This window comes from Zingiber officinale, chromosome 2A, assembly GCF_018446385.1.
Source record: "Zingiber officinale cultivar Zhangliang chromosome 2A, Zo_v1.1, whole genome shotgun sequence".
NCBI lineage: Eukaryota > Viridiplantae > Streptophyta > Magnoliopsida > Zingiberales > Zingiberaceae > Zingiber > Zingiber officinale.
The window spans coordinates 5,792,038-5,815,505 of record NC_055988.1 but is presented as its reverse complement, the minus strand read 5'-3'; the positions used below and the strand labels follow the sequence as shown (position 1 = coordinate 5,815,505).

The 23,468-nt window shown below is 38.3% G+C and overlaps 3 protein-coding genes across 7 annotated transcripts in view; 1 reads left to right on the top strand and 2 right to left on the bottom strand.

Annotated features, from left to right (window-relative positions):
- Nucleotides 1-3,385: 3,385 nt before the first annotated feature.
- Nucleotides 3,386-8,186, bottom strand: LOC122040612 (type IV inositol polyphosphate 5-phosphatase 7-like). Its single transcript, XM_042599982.1, has 12 exons — nucleotides 6,861-8,186; nucleotides 6,691-6,781; nucleotides 6,552-6,620; nucleotides 6,408-6,471; nucleotides 6,232-6,336; nucleotides 5,637-6,140; nucleotides 5,410-5,551; nucleotides 5,133-5,326; nucleotides 4,915-5,023; nucleotides 4,580-4,728; nucleotides 4,134-4,505; nucleotides 3,386-4,047 (listed from the first exon to the last, which is right to left on the bottom strand). The coding sequence occupies exons 1-11, from the start codon at nucleotides 6,888-6,890 to the stop codon at nucleotides 4,289-4,291; spliced, it is 1,674 nt and encodes a 557-aa protein (XP_042455916.1). The 5' UTR covers nucleotides 6,891-8,186; the 3' UTR covers nucleotides 3,386-4,047; nucleotides 4,134-4,288.
- A 2,917-nt stretch (nucleotides 8,187-11,103) lies between these two features.
- On the top strand, nucleotides 11,104-16,711 carry LOC122040610 (protein NETWORKED 1A-like). 4 transcript variants are annotated; one of them, XM_042599977.1, is made up of 6 exons: nucleotides 11,104-11,242; nucleotides 11,332-11,498; nucleotides 11,665-11,853; nucleotides 11,973-13,411; nucleotides 13,475-15,184; nucleotides 15,369-16,522. In XM_042599977.1, exons 3-6 carry the CDS (start codon nucleotides 11,751-11,753, stop codon nucleotides 16,443-16,445), a joined length of 4,329 nt encoding a protein of 1,442 aa, XP_042455911.1. In that variant the 5' UTR covers nucleotides 11,104-11,242; nucleotides 11,332-11,498; nucleotides 11,665-11,750; the 3' UTR covers nucleotides 16,446-16,522. The 4 variants fall into 4 exon arrangements, with proteins under 4 accessions (XP_042455911.1, XP_042455910.1, XP_042455912.1 ...); XM_042599978.1 differs by having other exon boundaries at nucleotides 11,113-11,242; nucleotides 11,327-11,498; XM_042599976.1 differs by having other exon boundaries at nucleotides 11,111-11,553.
- Nucleotides 16,712-16,725: 14 nt separating this feature from the next.
- The window catches only part of LOC122040611 (tRNA ligase 1-like), a 35,552-nt gene continuing 28,809 nt past the window's right edge, over nucleotides 16,726-23,468 (bottom strand). For both annotated transcript variants that reach the window (XM_042599980.1, XM_042599981.1), the window contains exons 19-27: nucleotides 21,215-21,312; nucleotides 21,065-21,125; nucleotides 20,523-20,599; nucleotides 20,363-20,434; nucleotides 20,201-20,277; nucleotides 19,843-19,923; nucleotides 19,047-19,149; nucleotides 17,573-17,731; nucleotides 16,726-17,489 (exon numbers count right to left, since the gene is read on the bottom strand). In XM_042599980.1, coding sequence (XP_042455914.1) covers nucleotides 17,097-17,489; nucleotides 17,573-17,731; nucleotides 19,047-19,149; nucleotides 19,843-19,923; nucleotides 20,201-20,277; nucleotides 20,363-20,434; nucleotides 20,523-20,599; nucleotides 21,065-21,125; nucleotides 21,215-21,312 — 1,121 coding nt within the window. In that variant the 3' untranslated portion in view covers nucleotides 16,726-17,096. The remainder of the gene's footprint in view (nucleotides 17,490-17,572; nucleotides 17,732-19,046; nucleotides 19,150-19,842; nucleotides 19,924-20,200; nucleotides 20,278-20,362; nucleotides 20,435-20,522; nucleotides 20,600-21,064; nucleotides 21,126-21,214; nucleotides 21,313-23,468) is intronic.

Below are 23,468 nucleotides of genomic sequence, written 5' to 3'. Positions count from 1 at the left end.
TGGTTGACTCTCCTTGGATTGGACTGCTTTCTTTAGGTCCCTCTTGTTGAAGTCCTTCTTCTTCTTGTAGAGCTTCTTCACAAGATTCACGAGCTCAGAGGTCAATTCATTGTCTTCATTGTCTGAGTCGGGTTCGTCTTTCGACTCCAGTTCAGTTCTTCGTCGTGATCTTGGTTCGCGTGTTCGACTGGTACCTGCAACCAAAGCAATACCCTTCTCGGTTGGCGGTGTATTAGTCTGTTCATGCAGTTCGAATTCCGAAAACAATTCATCTAATCTAATGGAAGATAAGTCCTTGGAGACTTTGTAGGCATCTACCATTGATGCCCACAATGTACTCCTTGGAAAAGCATTTAGAGAGTACCTTATAATATCCCGATTCTCGACTCTTTGCCCGATCGCATGGAGGGAGTTGAGAATGTCTTGTATGCGAGCGTGGAGTTGACTTGCTGTCTCTCCGTCCTGCATTTTCAGATTATATAATTTATTGAACAAAAGGTATCTTTTACTCACCTTGGTGTCGGAGGTGCCCTCATGGAGTTCAATCAGCTTATCCCATAGCTCTTTTACGCTGGAGAACGGTCCAACTCTGTTGAGCTCCTCCTTAGTCAGTCCGCATTGGAGGGTGCAAATAGCTCTGACATCGGCTTCCACTTTCTTGATTAGGGATGATTCCCATTTTTCGCAGGGTGTAGGCTTGCCATCTTCGTCGGTTGGTAGTTGCAATCCCGTCTTGATGATCATCCACATGTCGAACTGTATTTTGAGGAAGGTTTCCATTCGCCCCTTCCAGTACCCGAAATTTTCTCCGGTGAAGAGCGGGGGACGAACGGTGCTGAATCCTTCTTGTTGGACCATTGATAATATGCAAAATAGAAGAAAAAAAACAGAAATGTCCCAAAACTAGGTCTTGGATTAGCAGTGCGGGAAATAAAATTAATATCACGAGCTCGAGTGGTGTTGCACCAACTTCGAGCAAAAACCGATTCGAAAAAATAATTAGAATATAGCTATTAAGCTAGATTCTAATTGACTCCGTAAAAATTGAAAACACCACGAAAGAATTGCGTGATCGGTGGTTGCACCAGATCAACGCGACCCCGCTCTGATACCAATTGTTGGATTGAAAAGCGCTAGAGGGGGGGGGGGCGTGAATAGCGCTTGTGGCTATTTCGCGTTTCGGAATCGTAAATCGTTCGAGTAATAAAGCAACGGAATAAATAGAAAGAATCACACAAACACAGAAGGCACAGGTCGTTTACTTGGTTTGGAGCCTATGACGACTCCTACTCCAAGGCCCGCGATCGTTAATCGCTTACTGTGGGCAACAACTATATCGCGCAAAGAGTTTGTACAAATGTAAGTTACAATAAGTGTAATAATTAAAGAAAAACTTATATCGACAACACTAAGAGGAAAACTTGTAGCTTTGGGTTGTCGAAAACTCGTCGTAGCTTCGTCGGGTCATTTTTGAGCAGCACGTTGATGAATAATAGCTTTAGAATTGATGTACTGAGCCTCTGCCTCGACCCCTCTTTTAAACAGTGTTGGAGGCGCCTCCAAGCCTGTCCGAGGCGCCTCCAGGCCGCCGAGTCGCACGCCTGGATCAGCTCTGATCTGGTCGCGCCTTATCTCATTGAAGGTGCCTCAAGGCTGGTCCAAGGCGCCTCCAACGCCTGGTCCAAGGCGCCTTCAGCTTCCTCCGAGGCGCCTCCAGCTCCTCTGGACAGCTGACTTCGGCTTGCACCCAAGGCGCCTCCAAGCCCCATGGAGGCGCCTCAGACACTGTTCATCCGAGGTCAAATGTGCTTCTTTGTTCCTGCAAAATGTGTTAGTCCCAAACACAAAACCCTGCAAAACAAAGTTAGCACAGACATATTATAAGTGATATAATCGATAGTCATCGGACTGTCCGGGTCTGACTTCGGATTTCCAACCGGAAACCCTAGGTCGACCCGACGCCTACTGTTCCCTTTACGAGGAGCACGTCCTCACCTACTCCACTCAGGAGATTTACCTGTTGCCAGTGCGATCCTCCAGATCGACTGAACTTTTGCTCAGCGTTCGAAGCTTCCGGACTTTCTGCTGGACTTCCGCTTCCCGGCCCGTCCAATCTTCCACTTGGTTCGCGACACCAGAACTTTCCATCTAGGGTTACCCCCTAGGACTTTTGCCTGAAGCTCTCGACCCGCCAAGACTTTCCGCATAGGGTTACCACCCCCTATGACCTAGGGTTACCACCCCCTAGGGTTTTCCACCTGCCTAACCGCAGCTAGAACTTTTGCCTAAGTACCACTTAGGACTTTCCTGCAAACTCCATGAGCTTGTTAGATCACAAGACTACTTAACTTTGAACTCTTTGCCATTATCAAAACTTGGGTTCGATCGTCTGATGTTTCCCGCACCAACAAAAATACCTTCAGCCTAGTTGTGTATGGATCAAGCTGTGAGACACTCACCTTTGTTATTGATCTCCCTAGAATTTAATGAACATAGTCTCAGATTAATTGGGATCAAATTTGTGATGTTTAAAATTGTGCTCGGAGGTAGGATGTTATGGTTAAGTTCTCCAGGATTAGGAATCTAGAGATCGATATTTAGTTGTGAGGTATTATTGAGATTTTTTTTTCATAATCGATAGTAAATTTGAGAACGTTGACTGTCAAAATGAACCTTCATGTGCATTTTTTTGATTTATTCTTACAATGGTGAAAATTTTCATGGGATCAGGTTGATCATCCTAAATGTTACAAATCTAGTTAATTAATTTTTTTTTATGATATTTAAATTTGTTTGATAAAATAATCTAATCAAATTAAGTTAAGTTTTAAATGAATCAAAATGTTGAAATTATTATTAAGTTTGATTTGATTTCTTTGTTTATAAGTTTGTTTTAAATTTAGCTTTAGTTTCATTCATTTAAATTATAGAGTTCTAAATTTATAAATTTATTTGATTATTTAAAAGTTTTATATTTTAAATTTATTTAATTGGTTATTAAGTTTGATAAGATAAATTTATTTATTTATCTATCATATTAAAATCTATTATAAGAGTTTTATTAATTAACATAATGAATATTATTGTATTCAAATTTATTTATTTAATTATTGTTCATTTAATTAATGAGCAAGCATAATTAAATTCTTATCAATCAACATCAACCTTCGGAGCTATGATGCAACGGTCAAGACACTCAGTTGTCTCCTATATATCCACGATGTAATTTTCAATTATGGTGTATTTTTCTTTCAAATGAGATTTACAAAGGACGTTGGAATTCTCGGTCATCCGCTATAAGTACTTCCTGATTTATCCTTGATAGCTTATGTGGAGCCGGATCAACCACTCAAACTCAATGTTCCCTAACCTGATTAATTATTATTTTTTTTATTATTAAACACCAAATTTATTCCTCCCTCTAAAGGCTGATACTCCATTCCTTTTGACTGACACTCACATTAAATATTCAGATATCCTATTCCCTCTGCCTAATTTTAGGGGTCCTTGAGCTCATGTCTGCAAGTTCCCCAACCAGATCTGCTATCTCCATCTTCATCCCTTTTCCAGTTTGTTTCCAAGAAAAAGCTCAAGAACACTATCCACCAAATCATCAACTGCTAATTCTTTATGACAGTGGCAATGAGTCTACTCAGAACTGACCACCTTTCTTCAGCATATTCAACCGAAAGAACTCTCTGCCTACCATGAATTGTCTCAATCCTCTCATTCTTTATTGAAAAACATATTCCTGCACTCTTTCTCAGACATCAATGCTTAAACTATACTGACACACCACTTGGCAGTTCTTGGGAAAGGCACCAGTGGTTGCTTTTATTGGGGCATCTTCCTTGATCAACTCAATGGAACTGCCAAGTGACTTGCCAGTGAAAAAAAAAAAAGAAGAAACAAATCTGGTTATCTTGTGGCCAGCAAAATTCTCTGGTGGAAGTCTGGAACTGGCCTCTTGCTGTGTTGCATCTTTTCTGGCAGTCAGCAAGCAGAAATGAGCTCAGTTGTTGATACTGCTTTGGTTTGAATCCCTTGCTGTTTTCATGAAAAAAGGAGCAACATTCAGTTGAGAAATTTAAAGGAAAAAAAAAGAACAAATTTGAGAAACAGATAATAAGCACCTGCTTTCTTTGCTTGAGTGATTCTTGTATAATTTGTGCATAAAGGGATGTTTTTGATCAGTATACCGAGTGATTCTTGTATGATTTGTGCATAAAGGGATGTTTTTGATGGAAAAAAAGGTTTGGGACCTTGATTTGTGGTTTGTGCCAATGAATTAATAGTAAGTTTCCGCGAAACCATTAGAGTATGGCAATAGTTCTTCCACCTCAACCCGAGAGCTAGAGCTCGTGCTTTTGATTCTATTGCGGTTGACTGTTTCGACCTCTGCGGTGAAAATGCTATGTACTGGTCTATGGTCGGAAAATCTCGACTCGCCGTGTAAATAAGCTAGCTGAGTAAGGCCTTGTCCATGCCATAATATGCGATCACACCTAAAAAGATCTTGCTTAGCTAAGAGACTAGATCAACTTGAGAAAGTTATGCCAAAGAAGAATTATAACACTACCATGCCGGTGTTCGCCTCTTCTCTTTACGGTGTATGTCTTCACCGGCATATCGGTCGGAGTTGTTTGAATATTTGTAGGTGGGGGGAAAGGATATCCTTCCTTCTTTCCATCCTTGGAAGACACGGCCGCACCGTTGCTCTATTCGAAGCTGTTTTTTTTACAAAAAAATGTATTGAGTTTAGAAGATTCATAGCTTTTAACTAGTCCACAAGGAGTCATTTTGCCCTCTTAGGGAGAATCTACATACTTTTGATCAATCAAATTAGTTCAAAGCAACACTAAGAAAGTAAAAGCTACCACTTAAACAACACTTATGAAAGAATTGGCCAACTACCTGATCCCTTTGCAACAATGCTCTCCAGTTGTGCATCTCAACTAGAGCTTTTGCTGATTGATACGAAAGAGCAATACGGTAGTTCAAGTCGCCGAGCCATATAATGCGACTGAAATAAGAACATGATAACAAGAGAAAACCATCATCAATTCATTCCTTTCAGATCACATGAGAGCAATATGAACAAGTGAATAGCAAAGTGTGAAGATTAGTCCTACTCATGATCAAGAATTGTTTCGGGAGACTTGTCGTCAAACACTTTCTGCACTCGAGGAAACTTTGTTTTCCTTAATATCTCAATCACATCTGAGTTCCTCCGCAACTCATCTCCTTCTTTCTCTCCTGAAGTTAGATGACTACAGACGAAGCAAAAGCTCGTTCGATGCAAACACATGCTGATTGCTATCGAACCCTACAGACGAAAACAAACAGTTTGCTAGTACCAATAGACAAAGTAGTCAGTGTAATGCAAGATGCAAGAAGTAAGATGTTAACCTTGTTTCCGAGATAACCCATTAGTCCCCTTCCGACACAAGAGACCTTCAAGTTCGTTATGTCGGTTCTAATTTCACTTCGAACCCAAATTGTCAAGAATATGCCAACCATCTGCTTACTTGCAACTAAGCAGTATCTAGAACTGTAACATAGGAATTAAGACCTTTTCTGAGATAAAGATTTCTACCACTGAAGAAGTAAATCAATGGAATTATCGAAACAAACACCTCGAGTGAACCGATGAGGACGTATCGGTTTCTTCCAAATACTGTGGAGCTCCATAAGCAAATGGCATTGGTGAGAAAAGACCAGCATAAGGTGATTCTCCCCTGCCAATCTCATCATAGGGTGAGCCTCCATAACTGAAATTGGGATCAAAGTTGCTCGGCCTGCTCTCGATGCTCATCCGGTCACAAACACTATACCTTCGATCCAACCATGGTTGCATTACCGCGATATCATCACCAATTCTCAAACTACGACTCGTGTAGAGGAACGACGGTTGATGGAAGAATGATGAATTCATGTGCCTCGTAGAGGATCCCTCAAAATCAGCATCTAGCTCAACCAGTGGATTGGGGATCGGAGACGGTAAACGGTAGCTGCCGCAATTACCTGCGCCTGGAAGAGTGTTCAATGTCTTTCTAATGAGTGTCAGCCATTTCTTGGCCGGAATGTTGTCTTCTGAACCGAGAACGTTGCCGGCATTGAGAGGAACAATCTCTTGAAATCTGAAAAAAGAAGAAGAAGAATAAAAAAAGGAACTAACCAAAATGTTACTTCAACATCTCAAAATTTAGCTGAGTGAAGTGCAGAACCAACCCCAGAACATAAATGTCTGCAGGTGGTGATGTATGGATCCATTCCTCAAGATTCAGAGTTTTTGTTGGGGACTTGCCACCCACGTTCCATGTCGATACAAAAATTCTATGAACCAAAAACCACATCAATAAGATATCAGAAAGCAAATTGTTGCAAGGAGCAAGAGAATTGATTACTTGTAATCCTGAACATCTGCAACTTGAGCTGTGTCAGCATCTGAGTTCCTCTTGAACTGTCTCTCTGAGAAATCGAGAAGGAAATGACTATCCTGTTTGTGGTCAAAAGATCAGAACAAGAGAGATGGCAACATTGTATTTTACCTCTTCTGTTTTTCTTCGCTGTGTTTATCTCCATGTCTGCTGAATTGGCACTCCATTTCCCATCGTCTTCTGATGAAAACTCAGAATCGTTAATGGAGGAAAGAACAGAACAGCAACAAGAACAGGATACGAGGCCTACCTCTTCCAAACGCATCATCATCGGCGTGGAAGTGCTGAGGTTTGTTCTTGGTGCCGAACCATTTTCGTACCGTCTTGGACCAAGATGACTTCTTCAATCAAAAGGAGATTATATATATCAGAAAACAAGATCAGAATTCTCGAAGACCAAACATTTCTGCGATAGAAAACCTTGTCTTTCCTCGAGCTGTCATCTCTCATTGTTCCACAAGTCCTCCTTCATGCACACCGCTGCTGATGCCGATGTCGATGTCGAAGAAGCGCAAAAGGCCGGTTTTTTTCGACGAAGAAGATGAAGTTTTTCCGCAAAGAAAGAGGGATCCGAAGCCTACGGATCCTAAGAAAGGGGAAAGCTGTGATTGTGGACGCAGATTCAGGGAAGAAGAGCGAATGGGAGAGCGCGCACTGCCTTCCTCCCCTCTCCCCAATGCCTAGGCCTTGTTTTCGGACTCCGCTACAGCAAAGCGTCCAATTTGAAGAGGAGAAAAAGCGGAAGCATGGAGCTTTATCCTCCCTCGTAAACCTGCCTTTCTCTCTCCTCGACTTCTTCCTCCCAGGCACTTTGCTTCCCCCAAAACCAGAACAAAGCTGGTAAGAAGAGTCCAAGAGAGAGAGAGAGAGAGTCGTAGAATACGAGTAGACAACTACGCATCTGCTGCCCGTCCCTCGTCAGTCCCTGTCTCCAGGCTGACTCTGCTCCTGCATCCTCAAAATCCTGCCCGCGGTCAGTTGGCTGTTCTTTTCTCACTGTTCCTTTACAGGAGTAACAAAAACCAGTGAAGAACACAAATGACAAAGACTCGTTTGATCCTCGAGAGATGATTATTAGCTTAAAAAAAATCGAATTTTTCTACTCGCAATAGAATAGTTTGATCTCGAACAAGTCTCTCTACTCGTAAAAATGTGATTTTTTTTCCCTTCCTGTTTTTGGTTCATCTTTTGCATTAAATGGAAGGGGAATGTCTAGAACACCTTCGCCACTTTTCTGCGTGCAGTCAATTGTTTCCTAGAACGCTGGGCTGTCTGTTCTTGTCTACTGCTGCACCAACTGCCACAACATCTCCACCTCGAGCTTCCTCGTGGCTGTAGGGCTCCTCTGCTGCTCGAATGCTGTATTTAAGGGGCAGACCAGTTCGTGCGTCCTTCGAATTCAGGTTCCTGCCTGGCCTTCACTGAGCAGATAGGAGACACCCTGTTTGATTTAGCTCCTCAAGGCCATAAATTAAGGTGAGTTGCACTGGCACTCATGATCTTGCTCGAACCGTCTTGGGAACTGTCTGAGGAGAAGCTGCCTCAGAATTGCCAAAGAATTACTAGGCACGTAGCCCTTCATATCAAACTGTCTGATCAATCAATAGGCCATGAATGCCCTTCCTTGTGATCTTCCATCAACCTCCTCCACCTCACAACCATGCATCAGTCATGTCAAAACTTCATATTCAATCCTCTACTTGTTTAATATGAATGACTGTAATATTAAGCTTTCTCTTTTCTTTTTGCTCTGCATCATGAGAAGCTTATGAAGAATATATAGACATAAATATATAAACAAATAGAGAGGGAGAGAAAGAAGAGTCAAAGGAGTAAAGTTTCTTCTCCAAACACTTTTCTTTTTCAGCTTTAAGACCTTCTTATTTAGCTTTATAGACTGAAGTCTCGCATAACGATTTGATAGAGGTTGGCCTTTCCCTCAAGTCATTTTCTTGGAGTTTCACATCAAAAGGAGCAAATAATTGAGAAAAAAAGGAGGTTAAACTAAAGCAGCTTTAGCTAGATCTACACAGTAAGTTAGATTCTTGATCTTAAGGTGTTGCGATAATTAATGTAGGAGGATCCTATCGAACTATAGATCAAATCTACCATTTTCGATATATATATATATATATATATTAAAAAACGACTTTTAAGAAGGTATTATTAGATTAGAAGAAAGATAGAATATTTGGATGAAATCTTCAAAGCAAATCATTTTACTTTCGAGTAATTTAACCCAATGAGAAATGCTGCGTGATCTCAATTGAATTTGAAGATTAAATTTGGATATTTCATATATGATCTTCTTTTTTTTTTTCACGTTCATACAGATTTAATATCAAAATTATCAAAATTATCGACCAAATTTAGGAGAATTTTTTTAACTTAATTTGAAAGAACACTATGTTTTTTTTTTTTATTGTAAAAGACCTCTAATACTTGAAGGAAAATTTTCTAAAAAGATGATTAAATCTGTTATGTTATATGAAATTGTATGTTAGGTTATGACACAAGAGTAGAAGATGAGAGTTGTAGATATTCGGACATACAAGGATGGACATGATAAAAAAAAAATAAAAATATTAGAAAAAAATTGGGGTTGCACCTACATGGAAAACTCCAAGAGACATATTTAAGATGATACAAATATATACTTAGACGACCAATAAATATTCCAATTAAGCGATATAAAACTATGACATGTTCATATTAAATGAGGAGGAATACCAAAAAAAAAAACTTGATTAATAATAATAAAATAAAATAAAATTTATTTAAATATAATTAATAATATAATAGAGATATAGCCTAATGATATAGAATTATTCATATATCCGATATCATCTAATGATATAAGACTTATCTGTTATTATTGGTTGTTGTAATTTGAAATACTTTAGAGTTTTATTGGGCTAAAGTCTGGGCTTGAAATAACATGGCCCAAGAATGACTTATGGGTCTCTTACTAGTCCAAGAAAATTAAATCATCTTCTATTGTTAAATTCATTTATTTAGTTAAAGTTCATTTATTGACAAATTATGGATAATATATATATATATATATATATATATATATATATATATATATATATATATATATATATATATATATATATATATATATATATATTATCCATAATTGAATTCTACTTGTGTGTTCAATTGATTGTATCTAATATATAATTCAGTGAAAATGAAATTCGAATTAACAATATTTACACAATTAAATCATAAGATAGAAGTCATTTTAGTGTACTGTACTAATAGACAAAGAAACTAAGTAAAGACAAGGAGACTCTCTTAGGGATCACTATGAAATATATTGTCTTAGTGCAAGCCATTCAAATCCAAATGCAACCAAATAAACACATGGATGACTTCATTTCTTATCAATAATTTTAACTTTTTCATAGCACAAATATGCAACAAGACAATCACTCTCTTTTTTCTCAAACAAAAAAAAAAAGAACAAATAAAGGAGAAGATAAAAAACTCAATACACATTTTTGTGTGGTTGTGGTCACAGAGAGTGATCACTCTTGTCAAGTGACAAAGAAACATTTCATGTGTGTCAGTGTACTATTTCATACGTTGTAGGGCAGCCACTTTAATTTCTGAAAAATAAAAGTAATAATAATAATTAATTTTATGATATGTGTAAGATCTATATATGGAGAATAATTCCAAGTTTCATCACAAGAGGTCAGTTTATATGCAACAGTGTTTGATCTTCTGTGTTTCTTGTACTTCCTCTGTCTATTTTTTTTAACTTTTAGAATTTACTTTTAGAATGACAATTTATCTGTTTTTTGTTTGTTTATACTACAAGGGCTGATAATAAATATGTATATCTCTCTTTAAAAATGAATAATTTTCAAGTTAATAAATGAGTGCATGAATCAATTAGTGGTCCTTGTAGATAAAGGCTATCCAATAAGTTAGAAGCCTAAAGTTCCTTTAGAATCTTGCTTCAAACTTAAAATAAATAAATAAACAAACAATTTTTTGGACCCAATTGAGAATATTATCATTGCCAAAGAGAAAAAAAAAATGTAGATCACTACCCAAAAGTGGAAGGTGCATCTCATGGAGTTCAATCCACCAATTCTTGTTCTTGGTACCTTCAAATAATTGAATAGATTATTCACCCCCAAAGATAAATTATTATTATTATATTAAAAGGGGGAAATTTGTGGTAAAATGTCACAGAAACAATTGGAGAATCAGGGAAAATAATTTAATGAAGTAAATAAAATAGTTGTTCATACTGTTTTGAATTGGTATTTCTTTTTTAGACATTTAAGTTTGTGGTTCAACTTTGAGAACAAAGAAATCAATGCTTCAACCAACTTCTTTGTGATATATATATATATATTTCATCCAAATAGTAGCTTAAAACATTATGCAGGATGTTCTTTTTCCCCGTGATGATCATAGCAACATGAACAGCAAGGCACTTTTTTTTTCTTTGAAAAAAAAAATTATAGAGAAGGGAAAGGACTTTGGTGTATTTAATTGGGCAGTAGTCAAGAGCCAACGCATGCTTTATTTTCTGAGAGCGAACAAGGACAAGTGACAGCAAGGGCACTGCATTTCTCTTTCTTTTCTTCCTATTTTTTATTTCCACTATTTTAATCCATGCATCTTCTAATGCTAAGATTGCATTTTTATTAAAAAGAAAAGAAACTATTGCATCTTTTCCAAGCTGTAGTGACAATTGCCACAATGATGCCACCATCTCCTCCCTCTTTGTTCTCATCAAAGGAATAGGGCAGCTAAAAAAAAATGATCTATTCTAGGTATGCAGCTTTCAGTCATAAACAAATGATCTATTCTAAGTGCCTCCATGGATTGGTCCTGTTGATGATTTCTTTGGTTTCAAGAGTAGCAGTGTGAGTTTTATACCTGTGAAGAAGAAGAAGAAGAAGAAGAAGTTGAATTATTTGACAATGACTTTCCTGAAGAGCCTTGCTATAGTGCACTGTCTATTGGGAACACCATTTCATGGAGATCAGATGTGAAATAGCTATCTATCAGTTTGGATTCAATTCTAAGGTTTTGGTTGCTGTCTCACCAACTCAATGTTGGGAGAGAAGTCCTTTTCATCCTTGTCTGTTATCTTTCTTTCTTGATTACTGGGCCTTAAATGTGAATTTTGTGTTGTTTTCGGATGTGATTTGCCATTTAGTGAATATCACTTTGTAGCTCTGTTCTTGGACAGGCACAGCCAGTTCATTTATGTGATCTTCTTCCTCGGATTTGAAATCGGATCAAACTAAAAGTGTAGCTAAGTCCTGGCCTTCAATCATGGCAACAATTTCTCACTCCGGGTCGAGGCGCTTGTATTCATGGTGGTGGAACAGCCATATCAGTCCTAAGAATTCTAAGTGGCTTCAGGAGAACCTCTCAGGTGAAGAATTTCGATCCAACTTTGTTCTTGTTTGAAGTTTAGAACTTCAATTAGCTATCAGCTTGAATCTGATTTAGAACTTGTAAGCTAGATTTGAACATATGCTACTACTTGAACAGATATGGATAGCAAGATAAAAGTTATGATCAAGATCATAGAAGAGGATGCTGATTCATTTGCAAAACGAGCAGAAATGTACTACAAGAAGAGACCTGAGCTTATGAAACTAGTGGAGGAATTCTACCGCGCTTACCGCGCTTTGGCGGAGAGATATGACAATGCCACCGGGGTTCTTCGCCAGGCTCATCAAACAATGGCTGTTGTTTTTCCAAACCAGATCCCACTTGAAGTTTCTGATGAGCTGCCGATGGATTCTGAAATGTTTGAACTTTTTGATGGTGATGATGAGGCCATGAAGATGGATAGACCTTTTCCGGAGGAGATCGATCTGAAGAACTTGCCTGAGATGTTTACACTTGAGAAGCTTAAAGAAATGGAAGAACTTCAGAAGGTCAGGGAGGAAAACAACAGAGTGAATGAGCAAAAACTTTCATCTACTCTCAAGATAATCGATCTTCAGGATCAGATAATTTCTCTGAGAGGAATCAAAGGAAAGCTTCAAGATGAAGTGAAGTTGTTCAAGGAGGAAAAGGAGCTGCAGTATCAGGAGCTCTGTGAAATCAAAGAAGACCGAAACAATTTAGAGAAACTGAAGGAGAAGGTCGAGGAGGAAAACAACAGACTGAATGAACAAAGTCTTATGTTTACTGTAGAAATGCTAAATCTGAAGGATGAGATAGTTTTCCTGAAGGATTCGAAGGCCAAACTGAATGAAGAACTTGAAATTTGCAGAGAGGATCTACATGAACTTGTCAAGAAACATGAGCATGAATTGGAACACTTGCATGAGAAATTGCAAGACATGGAACTGATCAAGTTGAGCATAGAGGAAGAATTAGAGAGGGTTAGGCAGGAGAATACCAAACTTGGAGAAGAACTCGAACGATGTAGAGGGGAGAAGGAAGTTCTTAATTCAGCACAGAGGCACAGTATCTTGCAAGAGCAAATACAAGCAGTCACTATGGAGATGGAGAATCTTCAGGCAATGATAAAAGAGTTGAAAGATGGAAACAATGACTTGAAGGAGATCATCAAGAACCATGAGTGTCAACAAGTTGTTAACTCAGACAACCTTAGAAAGATTCAATCGATGTCGGAGCAGAATGCCATACTGGAAGCTTCACTTTCAGATGCAAATGAAGAACTGGAAACATTAAGAGAGAATGTTACAATTTTAGAAAAGAGATGTGAAAATATCAGGAGAAGGGTTTTTCTGGACGGAGATGAAAAGGATGTGCTCCTCTCTCATATGGATGTGGCTGCTCGGAACATCGAGAAACTCCTGGGAAGAAATACATTCTTGGAGAACTCCCTCTCTGATGTGAATGTTGAACTAAATACACTGAAAGGAAATTTCAAGATCATAGATGAATGTTGTCAATCTCTTCATGGTCAGAAATACTCACTTCTTTCTGAAAAGGATACTCTTCAGACAAAGGTATGTTCTTTATCAATCTTATATTATGCTATAGATTCATAGCTGATGCAACCTGAAACATAGTCATTGGCTCAGGTCGAAAGAATCAGCTGGAGTTTAAGGAACTTGGAGAGTAGCTACACTGAATTAGAAGGTAAATGCTCAAATCTGGAGCGCGAAAAAGCTTCGGCACTTCAAAAGGTTGCTGAATTGCAAGAATTTCTGAGGCTCGAAAAGGAAAAGCATCAATCTCTCATTCATTCGAGTAAAAGTCAGCTGAGTGCATTAGAAAACCAGCTCCACCTTGGGGAACAGCAGTGTTGGAAAATGGAGGAAGAACTGGAAGTGGAACGGCAAATGGTCATCAATGGTCAGATTGAAGTATTCATCTTGCAAAGATGTTTACATGATATCGAGCAAACGTGCATCACTAAAGAGAAAGAAATTGCATTCTTTGAAAAGAAAAGTGAGAAATTAAGGGGCTGGATCATTCAGATAACAAACATGCTTGAGATTGATCTGAAATGGGGTTCATTGGATGATGCCAAAGAAGAATTTCTTTTACAGCTTATTTTGCATGAAGTCAGACGCTTGATCAATTCTATTTCAGAGGCACACGACGAGAAGCAAATTCTGATTCTTGAAAAAGCAGTGGTTGTTACTCTTCTTCAGCAGTTTGGATTGTATGTCGCCGATCTTAGAGGAGAAGTTTTGGCTTGTAACATAGAAACTCAATCAAGGGAAAAGGAATTTGCAGTGCTAATAGAAAAGAACAATAAAATTTTCGAGGCTAACAAACAATTGGAGGAAAAGTTGCAGAGTAGCAACCAGAGGGAGGAGCTTTTGAAGGATGAAGCAGACATTCTATTCAGGCAGTTGTCACAGTTACAAGAGGCTCATCGCAAGTTGCAAAGGCAAACCGCTAGAATGGTCGAAGAAAACCAGCTTCTTTCGAAGAAACTAAATGCAGTGACAATAATGAAGGACAACTTGGAGGAGGAGACCAACTTCTTGCTTGTAGAGATCATGACCTTAGATTACCTTTGCGCGTCGCTCACGAGTTACCTTGCTGAGACAGGATTGGAGTTGAAGCTGGTGAGTGATGAAAGGGACTATCTTTGCAAGGCGCAAGATGAACTGATCAAGGAGATAATGCTGGTCCATAGAAAAGTTAAAATGCTTGAACTTGAGAACAAACAGCTTGAATTATCATTCATCGACTTGAACGAGTGCAGAAGATGTTTGTCGAGGCTTCACAATGATATGAACATGGCTAGAAATGTAATCAATGCTTGTGAAGATAAGCTATTACTAGATAAAGACATGGTGCAAGTTACAAAATCAGAGTTGCACAGGAACATAGAAGAATCTAAGATCAAGGTTATCGAAGCTAAGTTAGCTAAACAAGAAATGGAGAAAAGTGATAATTGTGGAATCAGAAAAGACTATCAAGCAGAAATTTCATCATTGCTGAACGACATACAGAGTGCCACAGTTTGTGTAACATTCTTTAGAGATAAAGTAATTGAACAGATACTGCAATGTGAAAGCATACAGAGAAATGGGATGCTGCACAGGAAAGCTTTACATGATGAAATCATGATCAGAGATGAAACAGTCAATGAACTGAAGGAGAAAGTGAATAGCCTCGAGGTTGACAACAGAAGATTGAACAAAGAAGTCAATACGTATATGTCAATTCTAGAGACTTTCTTGGATGATATCAATATCTTGGAAGAACAGTCTCAATCTTTTGGGAAATACCATCCATCACCAAGCAACCAGGGAAAACAGGTTCTCTTTGGTTTAGCAAATGAAACTAGTTTTATCCAATCAAGCAAATGAACCAAAATGTCATGTCAAGTAGCTACTTATCTACATTTTTCAACAAGTTAATAGAAATTAGGAATCTTATTAATACTCATTGTTCTATAACAAAAAAGTCGAGTTTTTTTTTTTTTTTTTTTTTTTCTTTCAGGGAAACCAAGTCAGCCATATGTACAAGAAGCAAGAGACAAGCCAATCTCATGGCACTCGATCGCAGCTAGGAATCCCAGAATTGTGCCACTTAAAAGCGAAGATCAGGGCACTTCAGAAGATGGTGAAGGATACCAGGAACCTCTTGGAGCTGGAAAGGTTAGACTCAAATGCTAGCTTAGAGGCTGCATGGCACGAAATAGAAGCACTGAGATCAAAAGACAACTCTGATAACAGTAGCCGCAAGAAAAAATATGAAAAGATTATGAGAGATATAGAGCTTGACATTGTGTTGAATGCTTCATCACTGCCAACACAATTGAAGGACATCCATTCTCATGAAGGAAGAAAGAGAGAAAATGTCAAGGAAACCTTTTATCAAAGGCTCGAAATGTGGGGAACAACTGAAAAGGATAGCAGTAAACAAAAGCAGAAATCGCCCATCGTAATTGAGGAAGTGGAAAGAAGCCATGCTTCAAATGAGCTGGTATCTGAGAAAGAGTTGGGCGTTGACAAATTAGGGGAGTCTAAAAAATCTGAGATAGAATCCGACCATGAACGGAACCAAATGGAGATGGAGAGGCTTTGTTCTAATGCACAGAGGCTCTTGGCACTTCAAGCAAGTGTTCAAGAACAACACAAGAAAATGGAAGCACTAGAAAACATCAACAGCACCTCACTTGAATTCGATGCTGTCAAAGTACAATTGAAGGAGGCTGAGGGAACCATCTCTAAGCTGGTTGAGCTCAACAGCAAGTTAACAAATAAAGCTGGAGACTTGACTGAATCCAACGACGAAGTCAGGGAGATTAAGAAAGATGCAGGAAGCAGAAACAGAAGGCAAATCTCAGATCGGGCTGAGAAGGTGTCTGAAAAAATTGGAAAGCTGGAGTTGGAGCTGCAGAAATTGCAGTTACAAGTGCAGAAAATGGAAGAAGAAGAAAACAGAATCAGAAAGACTAAAATTGTGGATAAATCTGGAATGCTTCTGAAAGAATACATATATGGAAAGAGAGAAGTTCGTAAGAAGAAGAGAGGCTCCTGTCGATGCATGAGGCCAAAGACAAAGGGTGACTGATCTCTTGGAAATAAAGGTTTCATGCAAGCATGATAATTGTAGCTACAAGAATGCTATAAAATTTTCATATGTTGACAGTGCATTGTTCTTATTGTTGTGCCTTGAAAGTTGTTCATGTCTAGAATTGCTGGCAAATTAACAACTAATCAGTTACATAGAGGTGATTGTTTAGACCCTCTATTGGGGAGTGAGTGTTGGGAATGGATTGCTGTAGTGTTCTGTATGGAATTTGAAATGAGCATTGTACCTATGACAGGTATCTGATATGATAGTTGTCAAATAGAGTTCAAACCGTGCAGACTGTACAAACTCCATTTCAAGTGCACTCTTTCATAAATTTTACATCAAGCCACATAGGATAAAAGGTTGGACGTATCAAAATGCAACACAATTTTAATTAACTTATTTAACATAACGCACCCTCAAAAGAATGTCAAAAACCCTAAGGGAGGAAGAAAGCACAAGAGCACGTCGGTAAAATCTCTCGTGCATTTCCTATCTAAAACGACGCTTCTGTCCCAAGTTTTTTTATTGCATATTCTGTACAGAATGCATGGGAAACCTCACTCATCTGGCCAATTTCTCAAACTAAATACTAAATACTCTTTGATCGGATGCTCGTTGATGGTTGCTAGGAGAGTAGTTGGGCAGTCAAAAGAAATCCAGCACTCCACTTACTGTGATCTGTGGTTTGATGTCTATTCTTGTCGCTTTACCCTCAGCAGCCAAATGAGACAAGGTATTTGCCTCTTTGGGTGGTGTACCAGGTGCGGTCCAAAGAGTTGCATGAGGCCATTCATTTTTAGAGTCTATCTTTTCGCTGTTGATTGATCCCAGTTGCACTTCTAAAGCAGCCAGCTTGTCGGAGAATAGCAATGCCGTAAAATCAACTGGGACATTCTGCTTCAGGAAGACACCATAGCTAGCAACAGAAGTGACACCGTGACTTCTTTTATGGGCTAGCGTTACATGAGCTTTCATCAGGCTGTTTGACAAGTTTTTGCCTTCAATGAAAGCCTTGGCTTTTGCATCTGTACAGGCCACCTGTTCAGACACAAGTTGATAGGTTACTGTCTGGATGCAACGGTTCAGAGAGAGAGAGAGAGAGAGAGAGATCAAAGAGGTACCTTATCCAGGGCGCTTTTAATTTCTTCCACAGGCAATGTGACGGCAGCAAAAACAATGTTACCGAACTTTCTCTTCTCACTCTCTGGCGTCTTGAACCCCCCTTTTGCCACATCTTTCAATTGCTCTAGGACTCTTTTTACGGCAAAGTCAAATGGAACCTGGAACCACAAGTTTCAATTTATATACTAACAAATATAATGATAAGGGAGTGACGTAGCTAGAAAATTATTTGAGTAGCGCAATTTGATTTAAGGATATAAAACTTGACATGTATAATTTAGACAATATTAAGATAAAATATATAAATAGCGTATAAGATGTAAAAATGTTTATTGTCCATGACACGTTTTCATATTTTAGAATAGCTGCAAAAATACATCTCCATCAAAAAACTTAGGCTGAAGTTTTCATTTATACCATTCTTAATAAGACAGTTTAATTTCATTTCTCTATATAGTATGAAAGATGATATTAGTATTATTAATTAGAAAAACTTGTCATCTCATGTCCACCGCAGGCCATACTTATCTACCTAAGATTTACATGCACTTTATTACCATGCTTCCTACTCTAATCACCCGTTTTAGCATTCCACACAACTGACTTCACCATGCGATGATTTATTCGACAAGCTTGTGATGACCAAGGCGGTCACTAAATAGCCTCTCGAAGTTGTCAGTAGCTTTCATAAGCATGTAGTCTAGAGGATCAGTGAGGGCATCACTGACAACAGTGTTCCTACTGACAATGATTCTATTAAAGAGAGGCCACATTTTGAACTAGGGCTAGCAACCAAGCAGCTAAACTGGTAGGCTCGAGGAGACAGACTAGGAGGGAAGACAAGGAAGAGTAACTGGAGAGGTAGATTTAGCGTTGCGATTTACATAATACAACCTATGATCAATTGAAGAGGTAAAGATTCTAATTAATAAGATCTATGTCATTACTCATTGTGGCAAAAAGGCGAATACGCTCACTCCCAGCGCCCCCGCCAACCCGTCCCAAGGCCAACACGGAGGAGGTAAATCATGGGCAGCTACTAGCCTTTGGAATAGTGACTAGCACATAAGGGAGGTATTTACCTCGGCTTTGCTCTATGTCATTACTCATGCCTTATAAACAAATGCAATTAAAATGTCAGATTAAAAACGTGTCTTGAAGGCACTGCAAAAAACAATGATTGCAATGATAGATTGTTAAGCTCTTTTTTTATCAATGGATCACTCACAAGATTGTAAAAAGGCCTGTCAGAGAAAATAATAATTCCCTTGTTTCTATAGTGAGTAGATATTGGAGAGAATGGGATATCGAAGTTAAAAATAGGAAAAATGTTTTCTTAGCTATTGTAATTTGTGAAATCTGATGTATTACACAAGAGGGCTATTCAAACTAAAAACATGTCAAGGAATGAGCCAGTTAAACATAGGCAATAGTTTGTTCAGTGAACTGAGTGAAAAACAAGAAGTTACTTACCTGAATCGCATTCAGATGATCAGCATTTCCAAATAAAATCTCTCTCAGCCTTTTTTCCCAGCGCGACCACTCCTTTGCATATGAACCTTTGGCAGGTTCCAGTCTAGATTACAATATCATGCCAATCAACATTTAAAAGACACACAATGCAATGATACAACTAACAAAGATTTTTAAGAAGTCAATATATAACAATTTGCAGTTGAACGGATATATTAAATAAATTCACAAACACATGAAAATATAAGAGACAGATAAAAACAAGTGTCGCTAATACAAAAGAAAATAATAGAGAATGTTTTAGATCTAGAAAAAGGAGTACAAAAAAGGTGGATTTGATTAAAAAAGTTGTAGATTTACACGTTAGAATATTTTTAGTATCTTTGAATCTTATAAAAGATTTAAGCTAGAAAACTTGAATGGAGAAGTAATGACAAAAATTGTCATAATATATAAAATAATATTTATTTGCTTCAGAAAGTGATAGATGAAGTTAAGTGCTGAGATAAGATGGATCAGGATGTGAATTCCAAAATGACTTAAAACTAAATTATTGATTTAGGTGTATATTTATAAAGATTTGATAATATCAAACTAGAGCAGATGATTTAAGAAAACATCTTTGTTTTTAATTTTTCTTTTTTTTTCTGACACAAAGCATGTTATTAATAACTCAATTATTAAACGCATAACTTATTTTTAAGCTTTTGTACCAAAATTGTTGCATCAAGACAATCAGAGGAATGAATTATTCAGCACAAAATATCACATTTCTAATTTCTAAGTTCTAATGTACCTTCCATGTCTGTTGGTATGAAGCCTGTAAAGGTTTATGCCTTCATTCAATATATCCTTTACTGAGTCTGGTAAGGGTTTCCTGCAAAAAACAAAGTTCATATCTAAATTGATAGGGCATACCATATGAAGTAATTATGCAATTTGAGAAAAAAATAAACAGCACATAATAGTGAAGAAGTTATAATTGACAAATTCTCAATTACAGAAGTATTTGTTTATTGTTTATTTCCTTTGATTTCAGGTCCTATTTTTATGAATTTCCACTTTACAAATGTTCATCTTTACCAGATGAAATGCTTACGAACTTCAAATTTTGCAATTTGACCATAGTAAGCAAAGCATAACAATCTATTTACCTATCTGGTTTAAGCAAAGGCATCTTCACCACTGAGCCAAATCGCTCATACAGTTCACTTTCAAAATCCCTGTGATCCTGAAGAAAATGCCCACCCATTTATCAAGAGAATGAATTACAAAATAGTTCTACTAATTCAACATACAGTGACAGATTTACATGCCTTGCCATCATAGAGGTGATAAAACATTAACAACACATAACCTGCATTTGGAGATGCCTTGTCCAAATTTCCCTTTAAAGTTGAGCCAAAAGCAAAGCCAACAACTGTAAGTAGGCAATCATTGTTGTAACTCTTAAAATTATAGGAAAATAGGAATTACCGGATGGTTTACTCGTTGTAGTACACGAAATATGAAGACAGCCAAAGCATCAAGAGAAAATGGATTAGAATCAGTCCCTGCAAATTAATAAAATAATTTAAATAGTGTCTTAAGGAAGAAATATTAACCGTTTCTGATGAACTAGTTTCTATAAAGAACTCATTTCTCTGAAGAAAATTTAAGGTTGGGGAAAATATCCAAATGTACATCTATAGGGGATAACAAAAGCATGCTTAACCAGCTACATGGATAGGATGAAGGAAAATAATATAAATCCTCTCTTTGTTTACTTACACAGAATTATCTGGAATGAAAATTGTATAGTCTGGTGATTTCAATATGTAGATGACAACCTAGGAACTAACAACGAGGGTATTTACCAAATTGCTAAAGTCAAGAAAAGCAAAGGAGTGATTTGACACTATTAAATGTGTAAATGATGGAGATCAAAAGATTCTTGAAGGTAAAACAATTATGAAAATATTAAAAAAAAATACAAACTATTTAGCAAGCACACAGAAAATCTTCTTTTAAGAATAAACCTTCTGATTCAGGAATGACAGGAATAGCTGAGGCCTTTGTTGTTCGGCACATATCTTCAATCTGGGAATTGAATGAACAGGTTAACCAAACTTGACAAAATAAAGATGCATATGAATTACTTGGAGAAATTCTAGTTAGTAGATCATTGCCTGCCTCCACACTTCTTCATTTGGGGCATTTTTGTCTGCAAGAGTTATGGCATAGGGTCTCTTTTTTCGCTCATCAGCCACTTTTTGCCAATATCTTCCTGAAAAGATAAATTATATGCTAGTGAACATTGTTCTTACTTTTAAAAGGATATGAGTTCATACTAAAATGTTATAACAGTGTGATTGGATTCACAATCAACAAAGCTTTTGAAAGTAATTGCATATATAACTTATGAGAATTGAGACAATTGTCAAGCGAGGAACACATTTAAAGATTACATATACCTGATATGAACCTATTACTTGGATAGCATATCAACAATTTTGATTGTTGAATGAACAAAAACTGGAAAATAGCACATATAATGACCTGTGTGAGAGAGAATACAGAGCAAGCAATTGCAGTCCTAAATCACTCCTTAAATCAAATGGCACGACGAGCAGATACAAGCACAGATAGTGGGGAAGAGTCCAACATTTCCTCAAATGGAGATTATTATTGAATGGAGTTGACTGATTACTGAATGGATCAAACTGTGGTTAGATTTAATTTGGAAAAGTGGAAAGGAATACAGAGCAAGCAATTGCAGCCCTATATCACTCTTTAAATCTAATGGCACAACGAGCAGATACAAGCACAGATAGTGGGGAAGAGTTCAACATTTCCTCAAATGGAGATTATTATTGAATAGTGCTGACTGATTACTGAGTCGGTTGAACTGTGGTTGGATTTCGTTTGGAAAAGTGGGTGAAGATTACTGGAGTATGTTGGGCTTGGCTGGATGAACTCTGCTGAACATTGTCAGGGCTCTACTGTATGTTGTCGTGGCTAGGTTCTACTAAAATGGATCAGCGACAGCAGAGATGGGTATAACTGCAGCAGACAGCGATGGGCGATGCAGGAGTGGAGGCACTCTATTTCTCTTGCAGGAAAGAAACAAGAGGAAGTAGAGCTTCAGGGATGGACTATAGGGAGCAGTGCTATGAAGCCGATCGCCCAGGAAGCTAGTGACTGGACAGTGTTGGCAACAATTATGCTGTGCTTACCTTTTGAGGAGGAAAAAGGAAAAGGAAAAGAAAGGAAATAGAGCAGTGGAATTCAGAATTTTGAGTTTTTTTAGTAATTTTTCAATGTGTAAATAAATGGTTAGTTATGAACAAACATTAGAATCTGTGATAAGCATTGGGATTTATTATCTCTATATATTAGTTAATATATAGGTCAATTAACTAGTTGTCAATTAGCCTAATTATAGTTTCCTTATTTGAATTCTTTCCTAAGACAGATTCCTAATTTGTATATAAATATGTCTCACTCTTCAATAAAGATTTGAATTCTTTTTATCTCAAATAACATGGTATTAGAGCATTAGAAATTAGGGTTCCATCAACGCCGCTGCTATCCTCTCATTTTTTTCCCCTATTCGCGTGTGGCAAAGGCAGCCACCACCCTCGCCCGCCTCTTCTTCTCTTGTTAGTCAGCACATCCCACGAACCCCCTCGTGGCCATCTCAGATGCTTGCGCACCAACCCAAAGGCCTTCTGGGTGCGACAGGCCGCCCTCGCCAGCAACCTCGGCATCACTGCCAACTTCTTGGTTGGTCATTTCGTCGTCTTTGTACGCTCCACCGATCTATCATGTGTTCGCCAACATCCACCTTGAACACCTCGCCGACGGAGCTCAACGGGGTGATCTTATCCATGACAATTAGCAAACGCTCGAATCAAAGGAGGAAGTGATCGTCGGTGGAGGCAGAAACCCTAACGAGGGAGAGTGTTCGAGCCAACTACGCGCTCTCTCTACCTACGTTGATATCCAGCAGGGCTTGATCACTGCTCACATCTCTAAGTGGCTTTAGAGATACCCCAACCCATCCTGCTCTCCTCGCCGCCGCCTACGACTCCCGTGAGTAGCAGCTGTCGCTGCTCTCCTCACCAAGCAGTCACCATCGCTGCCCTCCCTGGGTGCAGTTTCTCTATGCGCCGAGCAGCCACCATTGCTGCCTCCCTAACCATCAGCTTGCTGCCCATCAGTCGCTGCATTTGATCTTCCTTCAGATTATGTTTCAAACCACACAGAATCCTTCAGTTTCTCCATGAGCCGAGCAGCCGCCATTGCTGCGTCCCTGACCGAGCAAATGCAGTTTCTCTGAGTGCCAAGCAGTCGCCATCACTGACCATCAGCTTGCCGCCCATCAGTTGCTGCATTTGATCTTCCTTCAGATTCTTTTATTTGACCTATTTCGGGATCTTA